The following is an 18,244-nucleotide window of genomic DNA, read 5'->3' as shown; positions in this document are numbered from 1 at the left end:
GTCTCTATTACTGGACCATACTCATTTGGACAATTGCACCGTGCTCTCCACTCCATTGAATCTAAACTCGTCATTTACAAGGTTGAATCCTCCATTCATTACTTCTGTTTTTTTCCAACGTCAGCGTCACAAAATGTCAAGTTACATTTTTCTAGCACTGCAGTTGGCAGTTATGTCGCTTCTAGCCACCTTGTGGAACGCCTTCCAGCCAAATACTTGGTCAAATCGAGTAGTATCCTACATCGTTAATGTCAGTAATACTCCGAGGTACATCGATAGAACACCGCTGACGTTTACTCTTGAATCAATGTAGAGACTTCTGCTCTGGTGGTACCCAATTTATTCGACGGATGGCTCGACACCCATCCCAACTTTCCCTTACCGATTTCCAGATGGCGGGGGTAGTCTCAAGTTCCTGGAGGGAGAGAACTTCTCTCGTCAGTGGGCCGAGCGATATGGCCCGGTGTATCGCATCTGGGTCGGCCTCACGCCAGAAATGTAAGTCATCTCCCGTAAAATGAACTACCCACACTAAATGGAAGGACAGCATTTTGACCCGCGCGGATGAGATCAAGACGGTGTTTAAGGACTCTGGCAACCACTACAAGGCTTCAAACCTGAATGGTGGATGGGTAATGGGCGACCTGGTCGGTGATGGTGTCGGACTCATCAGCCAAGGACATTGGAAGAAGGTCCATGCTGTAGTTTCACGACCATTTACCCAGAAGCCCACGACATATGTTCCCTTTGTCCAGTCCCGCATCTCACGCCATTTCTCTGAGTTATACAAGGAGGATGAAGGCGGGAAAGCGCTACGAATCAAGCCCGCCGAGGACCTCAAGTTTCTGCCCTTCTGGGTTATTAGCGACCTCTTGTACGGAAACTTGTCCTCAGATATGACAGAGGAGCTCTTGCTCATCACCGATCTGCGCACCGATGTGTTCCAATATGCCTTCAAAGGAGGATTGTCACTCTTCTCCATCAGCAAGATATTTTACCCGGGCATAAGGAACAAGTTGCACGTCTTCCACACTCGTTGGGCAAAGTTCAATCAGATGGCGTATCAGCTTGCAGTGAACCGTGACGATGCCTCTGCTTGTGCTATTGTTCCCTTGTATAGGGCTGTTGAACAAGGTCAGATTACACCAACCGAGCTGATGCACACATTGGACGAAGCGCTGTTTGCCAACATCGACGTGACAATCGGCAGTTTCTCTTGGATCCCACAATTTCTGGCTGAGAATGCCGGCTTACAGACCGAGCTAAGAAACGAGATCTCACTAACCCGATCTGACGTAGCTCCAGAGTCCTGGGTCAAATACATTGCCAGCAACTCGACTCTGCTGGCGAGCTGCATCAATGAATCTGCAAGACTGAAGCCAGTGACGAACTACACCTACGCGCAATCGATGCCCACTGACCGTGACGTGGGTGGATACCGCATTCCCCATGGGACCTTCATGGTGGTTGACACCAATGCGTTGAACATCTGGGATGACGCCTGGGGCTCTGATAAAATGACCTTCCGACCCCAGCGGTTCCTGGAGGAATCCAGGTCCAGCTTTCGGTATCGATTTTGGCGCTTTGGCTTCGGGCCCCGCCAGTGTATCGCACAGGCATTGGCAGACACGATTCTAAAGGTGCTGGTTGCCTACACTGTAGAAAATTATCACTTGAAACCCCCTGGAAAGTCTGCTGTGAACGAGGAAGTTGCCCAGAAACGAGGAGATGCGTGGTTTAAGGTTGCTGAGCAGGAGATTATCTTGGAAGCGCTATAGTATACATTCTTCTCTCCACTTGAGTGGGCTATAATCAGATCTGGCTACTCAAAATACATGGATTGATTGTTTGGACTCATCTTTCCAAGGCTTCTGTATCCTAGATGGGAACATTGTCACTGTATTTCGCTGATAATATACCCTTCTGAGCAATGGAATTTCCGCCTGAGGTTTGGCCCAACCAAGTCAAGTTTCATAATACTAACTAAATTAATATTCTGCATGGATTCTCTGTCTTAATATTTTGACTTGTTACTATCCACTAGCTACGGCTAGCATGGTACTCCATCCCTGAGACATTAGCCACGTGACTGAATCTCAGTCTCGCTCATGTACCGCCGATCCCGGAGGACTAAAATCTGGGCACGGTGAGCATAATGAAATCCCCATTACAAACTAGCTTACAGTTCCTGATCGTCGAAGATCACCCGCGATCGATAGGTAATCGATAGTTCATGTGCTGTTCCCTTGCACGCTCTAATTCTGTGAGACCCCTGTAACTATCAGTGGAGATTGATCTTCACCTAACTTTATTTTTGAGCCAATCGGCGACGACAAATCCAAGTAGAGTTTTGGAAGACCCACATTCACAGACATGCCCTCGAGACAGGGAAATGCGCTAGCAGGAAGACTCACGTTATACGGAGGTAGCTGCTGATCATCCCCAGAGATTGTTTTCCATCGTGGGGAATGTATTCCCTTGCATCAGGCCCGATCTGTAATCGCCGTGCGGACTACTCGTAGTGCTCTGGGCCCCATCTCGGGCTTCCATGGGCTTGGCTACATGGAAACAATAGCGCGCTCTCCCGCATTCCTACCTCACATCACAATGCGCATTGTATGTAACTGCATCCTACATGGTCCTTGGCATCAGAGGCAAGTCGTCCTCAGCAATCCTTGGCATCGGGCCTTTATCTAAATGGGCCTAGCTGAATGTTATGCCCGGACTCATGCATTGCAGCATGTTTCTGGCCCCCTTTCTTGGCAGTCGTCTGTGCGTTAAAGGTGATGGTTTGTAGAGGTTGTCATACATACAACATCTTACCTCATTCCGCAGCGGTGTGCTGGCGTGCTAGAGGCTAATTTCAGTAATACCTACAACGAAGAGCGGATCGACACACCGCATGGTGTGATCGGAACGTAATGATCAATGCATGTAGCAAGGCAGGTAGAGAAATGTAGGTCCAGCTCTCCATCCAGCCCACTATCTTCAGGTAGTATGTACTACGGTTCTAGCCTCAGTAGTAGGGATCGGCAACCAAGTCACCATAAAGAGAGATTCTCTCGTTCTTGTTGTAGTCGCTAGGCCCAAACCACCAAGGTCCACTACAACAAAGCGCAATACGATGACTGTCACACATGGGGTTAGCCCCAGTGGAGTTGCGGTACCCAGTTCTAGTGGAATCCAAGTGATTATTGTCGGGCTCGGGATTGCTGGTCTTGTTGCGGCGATTGAGTGTCATTACAAGGGACACGTGGTAGTTGGCCTTGAGAGGAGCCCGGAGATTAGAGTACTGGGTAAGCTCTGCGATATCAACTTGAAAGTCTTTGCGTTGTTTATTGACTAGACTAGGAGATAGCATTGCGTTGGGAAGCAATGCAGCAAAGGGCATGTTTCAGTGCCAAGTTGCTGGCAGGGGACCCCGAGGCCCAATGGATCCTGGAGGAGGCAGGCTTGCAAGACAGGATGCGACGGTACATAACGACCGGAGGCCTAGGATTGACCTTGGCGACTGGAAAACGCGGAAACAATGTAATTTGGTAGGTGTGGCACCGAGTGTGTATTACTTCCAACTTCGGGCACCAGAGTAAAGACTGACTTGGTTTTGGGAACATTAGAACCACGAGAAGGCTGACGAATCATGGGAAAATATCACCAATGCCCGCGTCGAGGATGCCCTCGCCCTGCTCAAGGACTGGCCCACTTACTCTCGAGTCGCTGCTGTTCTGCGACACACGCCAAGCGAAAACCTTGCGGACTACAAGATCATCTCCCGCGATCCCCTGCCAACCTGGACCTCTCGTTGTGGCGTATTATGGTGATCGGAGATGCAGCTCACGCGATGTCCCCGATTGCGGGACAGGGAGGTGGTCAGTCTGTTGAGGATGCGGCTACATAGCGATTTACCTCGTGCTGGTGGGAAAGAGTCAGGTGAGACTGGCTCTCTAAGTGGTGGAAAGAATTCGATACCAGCGCACCAGCATTATCCAGGACAGTGGTAATGCAATCTATAATCAGATGCGTGATCCAGACTGGGAGGCTATTGAGAAGAATCCGTCCATCATGAAGTTCCCACGTCCCGAGTGGATCTTTGGCTATGACGTGAAGCGTGATGTTTACGAGCAGTTCCCTGCTGCGATGGGTGCGGTTCGGGACAACACGGCGTATCGACCACGGAATATTCCATTGGACAGCAAGTATCAGGTGGTACACGATTTCAAGAAACCTGTAGAAGCTTGATTCTCATTGTGGTATTTATGACGGGGATCTTGTAGACTCGACCTGTCTTTCTGGAACGAGTTTAAATTCAATACCTGCCGAAATATCTACTTCAATTTGAATGATATTCCTTTAATTACAGTGCTGAGCAGATCCTAAGCCAGTTAAATGGCAATCCTAAAATAGCAAGCTCTTCTAAATACGTCGCAGTATCTCTCTTGTATGCACTAGGATATGTTTTGACATCTTGCATAGCAGCGTGGGCCTTTGCTGTATTGTTTGACTCTTAGAGATTTATTTGCCCAGGACTCGAGGCTTCAGGCAATACAGACTGACTGGAAACAGTTCTGATAATATGAAACGGTTATGATTCGCCAACACATCAAATCTAGGTACGCGAAACAACTCCATTCATAACTACCATCACAGCGTGACTTCCTCCTGTCGTCTTCTCACCGAGAGCATCCCTCCTGTATCCCTCTGGATAAACATTCCCCGAATGTGCAGATCCGGGACACGTCCATCTAGTGCTTTCAAGTCGTACTTGAGCAAAATATGACAAAGTATCAGTTTAGCTTCATTGCTGGAAAGGAACCTACCAGGACAAGCGTGTTTCCCATGACCGAAAGCCAAATGGCTTGTTCTTGTCTTGGTGAATGGGGCAAGCTTGCCTGCTCTGGATCTTTCCTCATTTCTTCGAATCGATAATCGTCAAACTTTTCAGGATCCGGATACATTACGGGGTCTAGCCGAAGGTCATTGGCAAAGGCAACGCTGGTACCCTTAGGGATAGTTGTGCCATCTTGCAATATGACTGTCCTTTTGGCCACTCGGAACATGGATACTGAAATGAAAACACGAATAAATTAGCAAGGTCGAACGACATAGTAACACTGGAATGAGAAATGAAGGGAAGGAAGCAACGCACTGAGTGTGGCAGGCTCAAGCCGCTGACTTTCTTTCATCACACTCTCCATTAGTGTCAGTTTGAGCAGGGACTTGTGATGCAAGCCGCCACTTTCAACGGCCAAGATTGCCTCTTCACGGAGCGGCTGGATCAACTCTGGATATTCGCAAATTCTTGCTAGCACTTTCTCTACCATGTCCGAAGTGGTCAGGACGGACACAGCGGTCAGTCTCAGCTGGGCCATGGTGGCGTCATACCGAGACCCGTTGGCATACTGATCAATGAAAGTTAATGTCGAGAATACCCGATCGGTGGACATATCTTTGCTGTGCATAACCTGCCTCTCGCGCTCTAGAACTGGCATCAAGATGTCTCGAGCTCGCTGAATCTGGCGACGAACACCCTTGCAGGTGGGCAAGAATCAATGGACAACAGGCTGCAGGATCCAGGGCCAAGCCTGGATTGCTTGGACGGCAATAGCACGATTAATCGTAAAACTAATCGCAATATCGAGCCATTCAGCGTTACGACAGAGCTCGGCTCCGACAAATGCTCGCTTGGTCATCTGAGGGACCAAGGCCAAGACAGTGTCGTGGGTTGAGACAGTGTGCCATTCTGTAATCTATCAGACCCCACAGCAATGATGTATTAGTGGATACTCAGAGCATACCGGAATTCTCGCTCCATTGAGCTTGCAGGCAGTGGTCTACCTCATCTGAGAGCGGTTGAGTCAAGTGGACTGTGACATGGCGATTAGTCATGCATGAAGCGAATAGTCCGAGGCCGGAACAGCTTACCCAGCTCCCTATTCATATCGTGAATCGCAGTAGGGGACACATGGTTATGCAATGAGCCTTGAAACATAGTCTCAAAACCTGGTAATTCCAGTAGGATCAAATGCAAGTCCCTGGGTCAGGTAACTATCCATAATATACGGAATGCGTCGACGGACAAGGCATACATACATCATTCAAAGAATCATAGGCACTGAATCGTTCATCATTTCTCATTTCCTCGGCATATCAGTCTGCAAGGATTAGATAAGTTCCCATGTTGGTTACCAATTGAAATGCCGAAAGTTCCTGTCCTGTGGGCGTTAATACTCGTCCTCCTTGTTACAAAGACAAAACTAGAATTTAACTGACCTTTCCTAGTGCATTTTGAATGAGGCTTTCTGCATTTGATTCGAATTCTCGCTTGGCTTTGGCTCGGAAAATATCCCACGAGTGCGAGTTTATGAAGATGAAAGACTGGGTCCTATGAAATGGAAACAGCAGGATAACTCCGAAGATGAGCAGCAAAGCGGCAACTTGCTACTGATGTCCATTATTGACTGGTGATTATTTATTGCCTTGAACCAGCCTGTTGAGGATACAAGATATATCACTATCTTCCCGAGTGACAGAGAAATTCTATTTTGTGGGAACGAAAGTATTTCAGACTACAAGGCTGGATTGCGCCACTGAAAGAAAAACCTGTAATTACCCTAATAACTTGCTAATTGCTTTTATCCTCCTACTTTTGTTACCCAGTATGGGGTATTGGAATGGGGACCCACCGTCTGGTGACTCCTTGCCTCTGAGGCGGAGATATGCCCAGGAATGGAGAAGTCTAGATCGAGAGGAGTGAAAAATATGTATGTGCTTCATCCAACTTGTATTTTACATTTGATGGATTGCGTGATATACTCCCGAAGTAGGGACCTCCGCTGTTACTGTCGTATTAGGGAAGTGCATCCCGACCTTATAAAACGTAAAACCAATTTCACTCCATTGGTTTCTCCAAATTTCGATTAACGCATATTGCTCAAATTCCTCAATCCCTTCGTATCTCAATCTCATTACGACTCGTGCCACCAAATTCACCGAGCTCTACACGGGCAAGGGAATCCTAGATACCTATATGACCGCGGAAAAGATTACCTGCTATTATACCCAGGATTTGATAAATATTTCGGGGCTCAGCGAGTCAAGCCTACGGCCTCTGGCAATCTTGGACCTGGCCTGTGGAACGGGTGTTGTCTCCGATGCCCTCCATGACATGTTGGATTCCCAGCTAGTTAGAACAGAGCTGGGAACTGACATGTGGTGACATCTCACCTGAGCTCACTGGTCATGTGAAGCAGAAGATCTCAGAGAGAGGATGGAGCAATTCAACTGCTAAGGTGGTGGATGCGCAAAATACCGAGCTTCCTACCGGACATTATACCCACGTGTTTGCCGCTCTTGGTATGTAAATGTGGAAGTGTATCGTTGTCCTAGAGTACTGATACAGAATCTTGCCGGAATTTAGCTTTCACTTCCTTTCCCGACACCTATGCTGCCATGAAAGGTTAGTTCACTCACAACCAAAATATGCGAAATGAAAACTCATCTACATGAACAGAGGTCATGCGGATTCTTCAACAGGGAGGAACACTTACGGTTTCAACTTGGCAGCGAAGTATGTTCCATTTCAATTTCCGCCATCTCTACTATGAAGGCCAATTCTAACATATCACAGCCGAATGGCTTGCCGTTCTTGAGGCTGCTGTTGCCACAATCCCGGCGGATCTTCCATTCCCAACTAGCAAGGAATTCATGTCCTGCATGAACCCAGGATGGGACTCGGAGGATTGTGTCCACTCCAGGTTTGAGGAGGCAGGATTCCAGAAAGTCCAAGTCACGACAATCACGAAGCAATTCGAGACAAGCATCGAGGACTTGTACAAGATTGCACAGCCGATGATTCCTATTATTGTCAGTAAATGGTGGAGTCAGGAGCAAAGGGATAAGCACGAAGAGGACATTTTGCCGGCTCTTCACCGGTATCTGAATGAAACTTATGGAGCGAATGGCCTGGTGCCGCAGAAGTGGACTGCTGTTTTTGCAACTGGCCAGAAAACAACTTAGGTGGGTGAGGATGGCTATCTCGACTAGCGATGCCATAGCAGTTTCGTATAGTTTCCATAGCTTTGAAATATTACATGTTCTACTAAGTATCCTGAAAGCTTTTAACAAGCCGTACCATACCATGTGTGCACGGATACCAGGAAAACAGTCAGTCCCCATATTAATCGCCTTTTCGAATGTACTACCTAAAGCAAGAGGAAAGGATACCAGTGGGTTTCCGTAACATATTAGACTTTCTACTTTCTAGCTAGTCTCAATATCTTAAATTAAGTACAAACAAGCTATCCACTCATCCATTCGTCTATCATCAACAATATCGAAGACAAACTAATGTGTTAAACTACTAGTGATAGTACATGGTGAGATATGGTCCCTTCTTCTTGGTGTATGAGAAGGACAGCCATGCCTGATGATCCGTTGCAATAGCCAAATCCTTGCTGGGGCTGGTATAACACAAGTCAGGTTAGCAACAAACATTCGGCATACGTCTTTATAGAGAAGGAACTTACTAGTATGTCTGCAAATTGTCGCGATAGACTGCGGCCTGGTCAGGCATATCATAGCGCTCAAAGAATGCTGTGAGCACATTGGCGATTTTCAGCTCCGAAATGCCGACCAAGGGGAAGTAGAACTTAGGCTTAGGCAATGCCTCGCCGGGGTTCATCTCATAGTTCATGATGAAGGGAACGATAGTGTCGGGATCTCCAGGCAGTGATGGCCGCTCCGGCTCATTTCGCATGCCTTCGATAATCCCGAACTCCACCCACAGTTCTCGCAGCATTTTCAGTCCAAGCAATGTCTCTTCGTCATTGAGCTTACCGCCCATTGTCCAGTGCTCCTCGACCTTTGCCAACCTCATGTCTAGCTCCATTAGGTAAAGCTTGATCCGAGTTTGCGCTGGATCAACCAAATCACAGGACAAAAAGTAAAGGTCTGTCTGGCTCTGGGTTTGCATATAGGCCTCAATGACCTTACTCGATGGTTCGAAATCTCCTTGCTTGTCCACTTTGCGAATAGCAGAAAAGCACAGTTTGGCCACACTTTGCCCAGTCACAGAAGCCTTAAGTGCAGGGTAGAAATACTCCTTGACAGTGATGCCAGTCTGGCCCAAGTCCAAAGCAAGCAGAATTTGCGTCTTCCACGCAGTTCCCGAGATAGCTTCCGGGGACATGAGATTTTCCTCGCGGTCCGTCAAAGTCAGCTCATTGACGAGGATTTGATGTAGCTCCATGTCAACGGTGGCAGACCCGATAGCCCTCAACTCGGCCAGGGTAGCGTGTACCGTGTGTCGATTGAGCGGGTCGACTCCAGTGCTAGCAATGTAGCTTGTGGGCTCGAACGCAACCCGTGTAGTCAGGCCCAATTTTTGGACGTTCTGACTGAGCTCCACGGAGCCGGTGCCTCCGAGCAGACATTTGTATATATCTCTTCCGCCAGGAAAGGGTCCCAGCTTTGGAATTATAACATGCGCAAATAGACACAAATATTCATATTGCTGGTGGATGCCGTAGTTGCCGTTGGAGAGCATTCTCCCCAGAATTGGACCGACGGCATGCCAGTATTGGTATTGGTCCAAATTGGCAAAGGTCATCGACTTGCTCAGCGTGCGATGGGGCATATCTGCCTCTGGGGCGACCGCTGGCACAGAGACCTTGAGAGTCTGGCTAGTGGAAGACACTGTCATTGCGGTATGGTGGTATGAGGATTTTTCCAGAAACTAAAGGTGTCGGAGATGTTGTATTGTCTAAAGATTACCCCAAATGCAAGCTATGAAGGTGCGAACCCTTTATTCCACACCAATGCCACTAGCTCATATTTCCACGTCCTACCAAGACCAGAGAACATCTCTCATGGAGCAGCAGTGAAAGTTCCGCTTGGCATGTGCTGAGCTGAATATTTTCCGTGACCTCGTGCTGCAGTACATATGGGGTACTACGTTGGCATGCACGGAGTACACAGGTCATATTATGCAAGGGACTTCGACGTACTTCATAGGGCTCTATTTGTTGCCACATGACTCCCACATGACTCGCCTCACTTGGGTAAATGCCAATGCAAGTTTCTCTTTTACTTTTCGGAAAACTGCCGAGTCAAAGCCAAGATATGCCAAGGAAAGTACATGCACCCTCAAGGGAGCTAGTAGTTGGTTTGCGGAGGGAGGGGGCAAAAATGGCCCCAAAACGGCCCTTGCGACAAATAACTTTCACGGCTTGGCTCTAAGCAGATTAAGGGAAAGCCTAAGCTGTCGATGGCGGCCTGAAAATGGGCGACTGGTTTTACCGCCCGACAGGGTTGCGTAGGATGAGTTGGTAATTCAAAATTGGAGTTCAAGGTTTAACTACTACGTAATATTTACTACTACCTATGCAGGGTCTCAGCAGATCTCTGTAGTCTGGGGGGCCTAATTAATGCCTTACTCCAGTACACGTAGAGATGGTTCCGATTCTGGGTCTTGTATATGTGACCCACGAAATTAACATTATAGAGAACACCCGAGCTCTGGCTCTGCTTTGGGCTCTGCTATATACACCTAAATCACGTTCAGACTCAACTCTCAGTCATCGTCGGGTGGAGCGTTCCTCGGCTTCTTGACAGACTTCCAATCCAACGCGACTGTTCCAAAGAACGAAAGTGCTGCCAAAGCCATGCCCACATAGAAGGCCTCGGTAATGGCGGAGTTGTAGGATCTTAGAACGACTGGGAGCTGTTCAGCTGGAAGATGCTTCCGCAAGGTCGTCATGCCAGCCGATAGAACTGCGCCTACATTCACCGAGGGATCTTCCAAGCGCATGGCGTGAACGAACTGGTTCTGGAATATATTTTGACCCACGGAAATAAAGATTGCACCTCCCAGGGTCTGGGCAAACGTTATCACAGCTGTACCAGTGGGGATGTCACCATCAGGTAGCACATTCTGCACCACTATATACGGCTGTTGCATTCCGAGACCGACACCGAGTCCCATTAGAATCTGGTAGCCGACCCATTCGCCACTCCCCGAGTCTGTCTTCAGGGTACTTAGTAGACCGGCGCCAATTGCTAATATGACAGAGGACATAATCATCACAGGGTTGTAGTAGCCGGATATGGTGACGAGGCCGGATAGAATGGAGACGACAACAACGGCGATGATAGTCGGCAGGTTCATTACGCCTGATTTGGTGGCCGATGCGCCCTTGATTGCCTGGAACCAAATAGGAAGCTAAAAAGTTAGCTTTCGCGAACGTGGATATGTTTTACCCGCGACATACGTAGTAAATGAAGACAAAGTAAGCACCATTAAGGGTGATGGCAAACCAGGCTGATGACCAGATGTTTCGATTCCGGACGATACGTGGTGGAAGTGTAGCCTTCTCATTCTGGTAGATCTGAACACCGAGGAAGGCGAACAGGAGAACACCGGCGAGCACGAAAAGAACGATGATCCGAGGGTTATTCCAAGAGTATTGGGTGCCACCCCACTGGAGTGCCAAAAGAAGGCAGACGATGGCAGGTAGGAAAAAGAACGAACCGATCGGATCTAGCTCACTCAGCAGTTTGCGTAACTCTGGGCGCCTTCTGACTGACTCAGGGGCGTGGAAGAAAAATAGGACAAATACAGCTGTGACAGCACCGATAGGCAAGTTGATGTAGAAGCACCAACGCCAGGACACGCGGTCTGTCAATGCGCCTCCCAATCTGATCCTGTTAGAAGATATCCAAAGCAGAATGAAGAAAGAAGTCCAACTCACGGAGGACCAGCGACGCTGGCAATACCATACATACTACCAAGCAAGGCCGTGAAGACTGGGCGACGATGCAAAGGAACAGTCTGAGCAATGATCAAGAGACTCCCGGAGAAGAGACCTCCAGCACCTAGACCAGCGATGCATCGACCCAGGATCAGACTAACAGAGGTAGGAGTAACTCCACAGACAAGCGAACCGACTTCAAACAGAAATAAGGCGGATAGGTATACCCATTTTGTCGAGTAGAATGTATAGAATTGCCAAAGGCAAGGGTAGTGGCGCAATTTGTAAGGAGATATGAACTGCCGTACCAACCGATGTCGCCTATTGAGTCAAACTGATCGGTGATACGAGGAATAGCGGTCGTGATGATTGTGACATCCTAGGCAAGTCAGTCTTCATGGGCCGTTTCTTCTAGCGCTCGCTGCTATCTACAGCATTTCACTTACCAACGACATGCAAAAGATCCCTAGACAGAGGGCTATAGTGAGAGATACAATTGTCCAGGTGCTCGCCGGAGGGCGAGATAGTGATCCCCCTTCATCGGGTGCGTGACTTGGGATTTCCTGCGGTGGAGGATCAGTTGCTGTTGTCTTCTCCATTGATGTAGGTTGGGCGAAATCCATGTTCGACGGAAGATCCGAAGATGGAGGAGTGCGTCTTTTCATAACATTTTAGCTCTTGCTTGGCATTCCAGGCAAAGAAAAGGGCGAACAAAATATTGTCCTGCAGGGGACAATAAATAGTGGCTGCAGCCCAGCCCAGTGACGGACAACACCCCGGAATTGCGATGCATTCTTGAGATTGAAGCCCCATTGGCCACCCCGCAGGCTTCAACGGCTAAGGTTACCTTACGAATGCATCCTTGTAATGGAGGGTTTATCATGTAGATTTTTATATGTATGTAAAAAGAAAGCATAGTTCGAAAGTAGTCCGCGCTATTGAGTTGACAAGAACGCCCAAGTTGCAGGCCGCCTAGATTGATTCTATGTTACCAGCGGCCATATTTTGGGGTGGGTGCGAAGGGGTAGAACGGCCGAAGGTGAAATGCCAGAATTTTTTTTTTTTTGGGATAATGTCTTGATATGCCTAAATTATAGACCGCTTTAGACACTGCTCTATACCGTATTCTGTAAATTGAAGCTATTCCTAGTTATACATACCACATATAAGAATAGTTGGCTGGTTACCGTACCTTGTCATGTCTTTTCAGATAATGTGTTTGGATATATTTTTAGCTAGACTTTTTAGATATTCTTTTTAGGTATCTTTTTAGGTGTATACAAGGGCGGTAAACAAAGCACACTTTGTATAAGAGCCTTTGAAATCTCTATATTCCTCAAAATTGAAGCTATTCCTACCCCACAGATCATCAGTTTCTTCGAATCCCAAACATCGAGCACCGTCCCGAACTGCACAAAATGCCTCCTTATATTAATCTCGAGATCTTTGGCCGATTGCAATAGCTTCAACGCCTAGAAATAAGCGCATACGGTGATTTATATGGTAGGAATAGCTTCATTCTTATGGACTACCTAGGCCCACGGGTGGATACTTTGCTCATTAAGCCATCTGTTATAATTCAGGTAAGCTCTGCCCCTACATACTCTAGTACTGATCAAAATATAACTTTATAATCCCTGGATTTCTGTCAGATAATACTGATGTTTATTTACCTTATACATAGTCCAGGACAGCTCCCATGGATCTATTGCACTGGTGTACCTCCCAACCTTAGAAGGTTCTCCAGTGCTGCCCCACCCAGAGTCGTAGGCCGATTGCGTTGCGTCCTCTTTAAAGATGTCAGCTGTTGAGGCTGAGCTGATAGTACCCCGCTTAGCCCTGATTCTTTTTCTAATTTGTGGATGCTCCAACGCCGTCCGGGGTTTCAGTCATTACGACGTCTAGATAGCCAAAATCCCAGATTTGGTTCGTGATTCCAAGCTGGAAACATATTACCTACCCGATTGCACCGTCGAAACCGTCCATACATATCATGAACCCGACCCGAAATTAAGCCGCCGGCTTGTCACCAGAGAAGAGCATTGGCGACGAGGGAAAGAAGTCGGAAGTGGCGGGTGCGGAAGTGTATGGCCGAAGAACGCACAACGGGTGGTCATAGAAAAGTTCGAGCTGTGAAACAAATCAATATCAGGGGGGATTCGGTGCTATTGACTACAATCGTGAGCTTGAGGCGATTGCCAAATTCTCGCAACCGAGGGTTCGTTACTTAAACGGTCTATCTGTGGAGGACCCGTGGAAGTTCGCTTTCGCTAATATATACTTGGTAGTATGAACGATGTTTCATCAAGTCGCAGGGCTGGTATGACAGCCCGGAATATCTGTGTTGCAGAACATTCTAATACAATCGCACCCACCAGATGAATGGTGGATCAAGATTTCCGACTTTGGTATCAGCAAACGCATAGAAGCAGCAGCCCCTGGCGCTTCTACAATCCTACGTGGAACACCGGGCTATATAGCCCCCGAGGTATACGGCTTAATCAAGCGCGGTGCCCCTTTTGCCTCGGATATATGGGCCCTTGGTCAGATTGTGTTTGAGCTCCTTACCAAAGAGATGGTGTTCGAGGATCTTGGGGCTCTGTTCCAATATGCGACGCAGATCAACCAATTTCCCACTCGCCGTCTTTCCAAATATACAGCGCTCAGTGTTGAATTTATCACCTCACTTATGTGCCCTATCCCAGACGACCGAATAACAGCTACTATGGCTATTTCGCACCCATGGGTAGAGTCAAAACTGAGCCCTTCTGATCCGGAGATTGACATCTCTATACATGCACAAAAGTCCTCTGGGATTAGTGAAATGACGGGAACCTCTGCATCATGGAATAGAAAGGCATCTAATTCGGAGCCTAACATGTCTCTATTCAAGAAAAGATTGCCTACAATCAATTCAATGACGGAAAGCTCTGTGTCATCCAATTTCAATCCATCATATCCAGCGCCGGAGGTTGTTGATGGTGAGAAAATACTGATCAACCTGAAGCTTTAGTTCATTCAGTTTTGCTGATGATATCATCTGCAGTCCCAAACAACAAGATTGGTTCTCATGGTGTCAACATCCAACTTTGGCGAACGTTTGACATCAAGGACCTCGGTTATTCTGTGAAAAGTCAGATCGCTTTCTCGCCCAACAGTGAATGGTTTGTTATTCCTGCTGGCAAGCATGCAAGGCTTTGGAATACTTCAGACGGAACCGCAATCCGCACGTCAGTCGGCCACGATACAAATATCAGAGTTGCTGTTTTTTCCCAGATAGCAAATATTTAGCGACTGGTGGGACCAAGCTGATTATCTGGGAAGCCACTTCAGGGCTAAAGTTCCCTCGTAAATCTTTCGCTGTGGAGCATAATGTTCAAGGCATTGCATTCTCCCCGGATAGCAAACTTGTGGCACGTTCGACTGCCTCTAAAGTCGGAGTTTGGAATATTCGGTCAGGGGAAGAGCTGTTCAAATTCAGACATCCGACTTCTAGTGGAGTGCCTCTAATATTTGCCTCCGTTGGCAAACGACTGATATATTATCCTTCTGGTGATTGCCGAATGTGGACCCAAGATCTTATTACTGGGGACTTCTTCATTTCTACAACCCCAATACACGCCTCAAGACGTTCGTCACTAATGTCTGGGATTGTGCCAACCTTTTCCCCAGATAAAAAAATACCTAGCGTTCTCCTCGGGGTCAAGTATTTTGTTCTGGATATGACAAGGAAGACCCCCAAAGTTGAGCCTCCTACTGTCTAGACAAAATTATTCGATCTAATTCGCAAAGAATTACATTCTTACGAGGTAAACACAGGAGACGTGGAATTTCCGCATCATTGGTTCCAAATTAAACAAAGTTATGTTCGAGTCGGTGCTTTAGCTTTTTCTCCAAATGGAAATGTTTTAGCGACGTGTATATACCCCCGGGAGACACGGATGGGACATAGCCAGATATGGACAATTATTCTCTGGAATATTGTTAAATCCAAGAAGGGGAGATTCATCATCGAAGAGTTTCGCAGTATTGGTGAATATCCTAGTGACCATCGAGATGGCCAACACTTGGTGTTCTCCCCGATGGAAACTTGTTGGCATGCTCTTCCATCAACGATAGGACCGTTGGAGTTTGGAGAGCTGATACGGGAGAAGAATTGCCCAATATCATTAGTGTGGCGATGTGAATAAATTTATCTTTCCCCTCAGGTTGGACACATTCTTGTGTTTAGTTGTATGTCACAAACCCATGTATTCTATCCCCTTTTCTACCAGTGCGTTCTATTGGAACTATTGACTCAGACGCACATACTATTTAGTCGCATCGTTACCTTTGCCGATAATGTGTTAGAGACCGGTTTTCCATAGTATTTGGTTTGAAGAAACATACCTTCTCGATATACCTCACACCCACTTCAATGCCATCGGCATCTTCAAAATCGGCCTTCTCTCCGAAGTCGACATTATTGGCGTCCAAGCATGTCAAACAAGTGACCACAACGTCGGAGTATCGGGTCCCCATTCGCTTTCGTAGTTCACCCTGCGCCAAGAAGAGGAGATGTTTTTGGAAATATAGCCCTCGGTCTGTTCCAAGAATAGGAGCCCGAGCAGGGGTTGGAGGATTATCATTGCTTGCCGGAGTCAGCTCGTCGTACGACAAAAAAGACTCCCACAATCCCAGCTCTAACAAGCATACACCAAGGCTGTAGATATCATGCTGCATGGTATAATCTTTCGAGGAAATGGTCCCTATGCGGTCGGGATGTTGGTAAAGGCATCGTTCCCAGGACGCTTCACCTTTGCGCAACGTTCTACCAGAGGCTATTCGGAAGCTGTCAAATCCAATCAGGAAGGCAGACCCAATCGAGGATTCATCACTTCCCAAAAGTAAGATTGCCTCTGGTCGGATGTTCTTGTGGACAAATCCAAACAAGTGAACAGAATGCACTGCTTTCGCAAGCTCGTTTGCTAACTTGAACCGATCGGAGAGGGAGTGACTATGGTTCATATCCTGAAAACAACCTCGGAGAGAGCGAGGAGGAAGATGTTGTGTTGGCATTCGGAAGATAATGGTAAATGCATCAGGTGCAGATTGAGAAGAGTCGGGCTGGCGGTGATGGATATATCCTTTACAGCTAAGGAGACCGAACTCCGTCGCATCGGACCCAGTCAGCCGTCTGGCGAGATCTCGGATATCTTTCTTCATGTCCCCGACATTAGTCCCGGGGAGAGGTTCAATTCGTTCCACGATGAGCGGTTGGCCATTATCTGGCCTCTGGCCCACCTGCGCTGAGCAAAATGGTATCTCTTGTGGGTTAATAGAAATGAGAGAATCCGATGGGAGGCGAACCGATGGAGTGTACGCCTCTGTCGGATGCAACGCTATCCTGAGAGACTGCGCAGGAGGTATCGGGTCTTGAAATTTCATAGCAGAAGATATTCGGTTCTTCCTTAGGCCTTCATCGATTTGACGGTCTGCGAGCTTCATAATCAGATACCACGATGGGTCAAATAGTGACTGCCATTCTTTCAGATCCTCAATGGTCCGATCAATCTTTTCCTTCATGAGCGCATATTTCCACCGATGTACTTCCATTTCTTGGTCCGCATCAGGATGACTCTTTATGGTGGACTCAACATTGTTGATCGCAATTTCCAACTTAGTGACGAGCATTGCAATTGTCGCATGTTGAATCATCCGATGCTTCTCACTGAGCTCAGAAGCAATCCCCCGCACCACATTCAGCTGGAGCTCCGTTCTCATCCAGTATGTTTCCACGCGGAGGGATCTCTCTTTAATATCCCCTTTGGCTTGTGCAACTGCGCTGCACAATTGAACCAGTTTCGTACCATATCTGACGTACGGTCAGTTTAAACAACCCAGTCATGGTCTCTAACTCACTTGAAGCAGAGGTCTACCGCCGAAATAATCGAAATAGGGTCCACCATATTGAACAGAGTCTCTGAGATCTTGACACGATCTCATCACAGGAGGGACAATAATCACCGCTGCCCGAATGCGGGGGCTGACACCATGTGGAAAGTAGGTATGATGATCACGAGGGCAGTTGGGGGCCATATCAAGATAATCGGGTCCCTTCCCAGGCAGAGGGTTGGTTTACAATCCTACATTTCATGGTAATAAATGAGGTGTATTGAGAAGAACTTATTATAATTAGAACTGTTAATGTTATTACACGGGGGAAAGTCTAAGTACCGTCCTCCACGGGCTGGACTTTTGGTGGCGTTTCTGTACACAACATACCCCGTACTTCACTCAGTAGATAATCGTAATATTTTTCTATTCTTACATATAAGCAATTCATAGAGGCAAGGTGATGAAAATTTCTCAGTCGTATAGGTTATCGTGATGCAATGACAAGCCCTCACACAAGTATATATATTTAATGACGATGTGAGCCCCCTCTCAATTCTCGAGATCCAAAGCTGAACGCTATGTTTCCTATGAACAAGGCTCTTTCAGGATAAAGAAGTAGG

General features: G+C 47.4%; 10 protein-coding genes across 10 annotated transcripts; 5 read left to right on the top strand and 5 right to left on the bottom strand.

Moving 5' to 3' along the window:
* Positions 1-133: 133 nt before the first annotated feature.
* N7537_005403 (cytochrome P450) lies at positions 134-1,778 on the top strand (the record flags this gene model as incomplete). The annotated part of the gene is made up of 3 exons (XM_056896460.1): positions 134-250; positions 314-498; positions 548-1,778. 3 exons carry the CDS (start codon positions 134-136, stop codon positions 1,776-1,778), a joined length of 1,533 nt encoding a protein of 510 aa, XP_056752245.1.
* A 1,238-nt stretch (positions 1,779-3,016) lies between these two features.
* N7537_005402 (uncharacterized protein) lies at positions 3,017-3,361 on the bottom strand (the record flags this gene model as incomplete). Its single annotated transcript, XM_056896459.1, has 1 exon — positions 3,017-3,361. The coding sequence occupies one exon, from the start codon at positions 3,359-3,361 to the stop codon at positions 3,017-3,019; it is 345 nt and encodes a 114-aa protein (XP_056752244.1).
* A 14-nt stretch (positions 3,362-3,375) lies between these two features.
* N7537_005401 (uncharacterized protein) lies at positions 3,376-3,821 on the top strand (the record flags this gene model as incomplete). The annotated part of the gene is made up of 2 exons (XM_056896458.1): positions 3,376-3,531; positions 3,618-3,821. 2 exons carry the CDS (start codon positions 3,376-3,378, stop codon positions 3,819-3,821), a joined length of 360 nt encoding a protein of 119 aa, XP_056752243.1.
* Positions 3,822-3,841: 20 nt separating this feature from the next.
* Positions 3,842-4,239, top strand: N7537_005400 (uncharacterized protein; the record flags this gene model as incomplete). Its single annotated transcript, XM_056896457.1, has 2 exons — positions 3,842-3,869; positions 3,950-4,239. 2 exons carry the CDS (start codon positions 3,842-3,844, stop codon positions 4,237-4,239), a joined length of 318 nt encoding a protein of 105 aa, XP_056752242.1.
* Positions 4,240-4,641: 402 nt separating this feature from the next.
* Positions 4,642-5,938, bottom strand: N7537_005399 (cytochrome P450; the record flags this gene model as incomplete). The annotated part of the gene is made up of 6 exons (XM_056896456.1): positions 4,642-4,761; positions 4,818-5,062; positions 5,147-5,528; positions 5,556-5,740; positions 5,796-5,864; positions 5,923-5,938. The coding sequence occupies 6 exons, from the start codon at positions 5,936-5,938 to the stop codon at positions 4,642-4,644; spliced, it is 1,017 nt and encodes a 338-aa protein (XP_056752241.1).
* A 1,089-nt stretch (positions 5,939-7,027) lies between these two features.
* On the top strand, positions 7,028-8,016 carry N7537_005398 (class I SAM-dependent methyltransferase; the record flags this gene model as incomplete). Its single annotated transcript, XM_056896455.1, has 5 exons — positions 7,028-7,144; positions 7,185-7,353; positions 7,418-7,456; positions 7,511-7,567; positions 7,628-8,016. 5 exons carry the CDS (start codon positions 7,028-7,030, stop codon positions 8,014-8,016), a joined length of 771 nt encoding a protein of 256 aa, XP_056752240.1.
* A 343-nt stretch (positions 8,017-8,359) lies between these two features.
* On the bottom strand, positions 8,360-9,700 carry cdpNPT (putative dimethylallyl tryptophan synthase; the record flags this gene model as incomplete). The annotated part of the gene is made up of 2 exons (XM_056896454.1): positions 8,360-8,459; positions 8,526-9,700. The coding sequence occupies 2 exons, from the start codon at positions 9,698-9,700 to the stop codon at positions 8,360-8,362; spliced, it is 1,275 nt and encodes a 424-aa protein (XP_056752239.1).
* Positions 9,701-10,570: 870 nt separating this feature from the next.
* On the bottom strand, positions 10,571-12,370 carry N7537_005396 (MDR family MFS transporter; the record flags this gene model as incomplete). The annotated part of the gene is made up of 5 exons (XM_056896453.1): positions 10,571-11,218; positions 11,268-11,694; positions 11,748-11,943; positions 12,060-12,126; positions 12,194-12,370. 5 exons carry the CDS (start codon positions 12,368-12,370, stop codon positions 10,571-10,573), a joined length of 1,515 nt encoding a protein of 504 aa, XP_056752238.1.
* Positions 12,371-14,036: 1,666 nt separating this feature from the next.
* N7537_005395 (uncharacterized protein) lies at positions 14,037-15,038 on the top strand (the record flags this gene model as incomplete). The annotated part of the gene is made up of 3 exons (XM_056896452.1): positions 14,037-14,067; positions 14,126-14,728; positions 14,794-15,038. The coding sequence occupies 3 exons, from the start codon at positions 14,037-14,039 to the stop codon at positions 15,036-15,038; spliced, it is 879 nt and encodes a 292-aa protein (XP_056752237.1).
* A 998-nt stretch (positions 15,039-16,036) lies between these two features.
* On the bottom strand, positions 16,037-17,695 carry N7537_005394 (uncharacterized protein; the record flags this gene model as incomplete). The annotated part of the gene is made up of 3 exons (XM_056896451.1): positions 16,037-16,057; positions 16,137-17,601; positions 17,649-17,695. The coding sequence occupies 3 exons, from the start codon at positions 17,693-17,695 to the stop codon at positions 16,037-16,039; spliced, it is 1,533 nt and encodes a 510-aa protein (XP_056752236.1).
* Between the last annotated feature and the right edge of the window lie 549 nt (positions 17,696-18,244).

Source organism: Penicillium hordei, assembly GCF_028827395.1.
Source record: "Penicillium hordei strain IBT 12815 chromosome Unknown utg000003l_segment0_segment0, whole genome shotgun sequence".
Classification (NCBI taxonomy): Eukaryota; Fungi; Ascomycota; class Eurotiomycetes; order Eurotiales; family Aspergillaceae; genus Penicillium; species Penicillium hordei.
The sequence above is the reverse complement of the archived record's forward strand: the minus strand, read 5'-3'. Positions and strand labels throughout refer to the sequence as shown.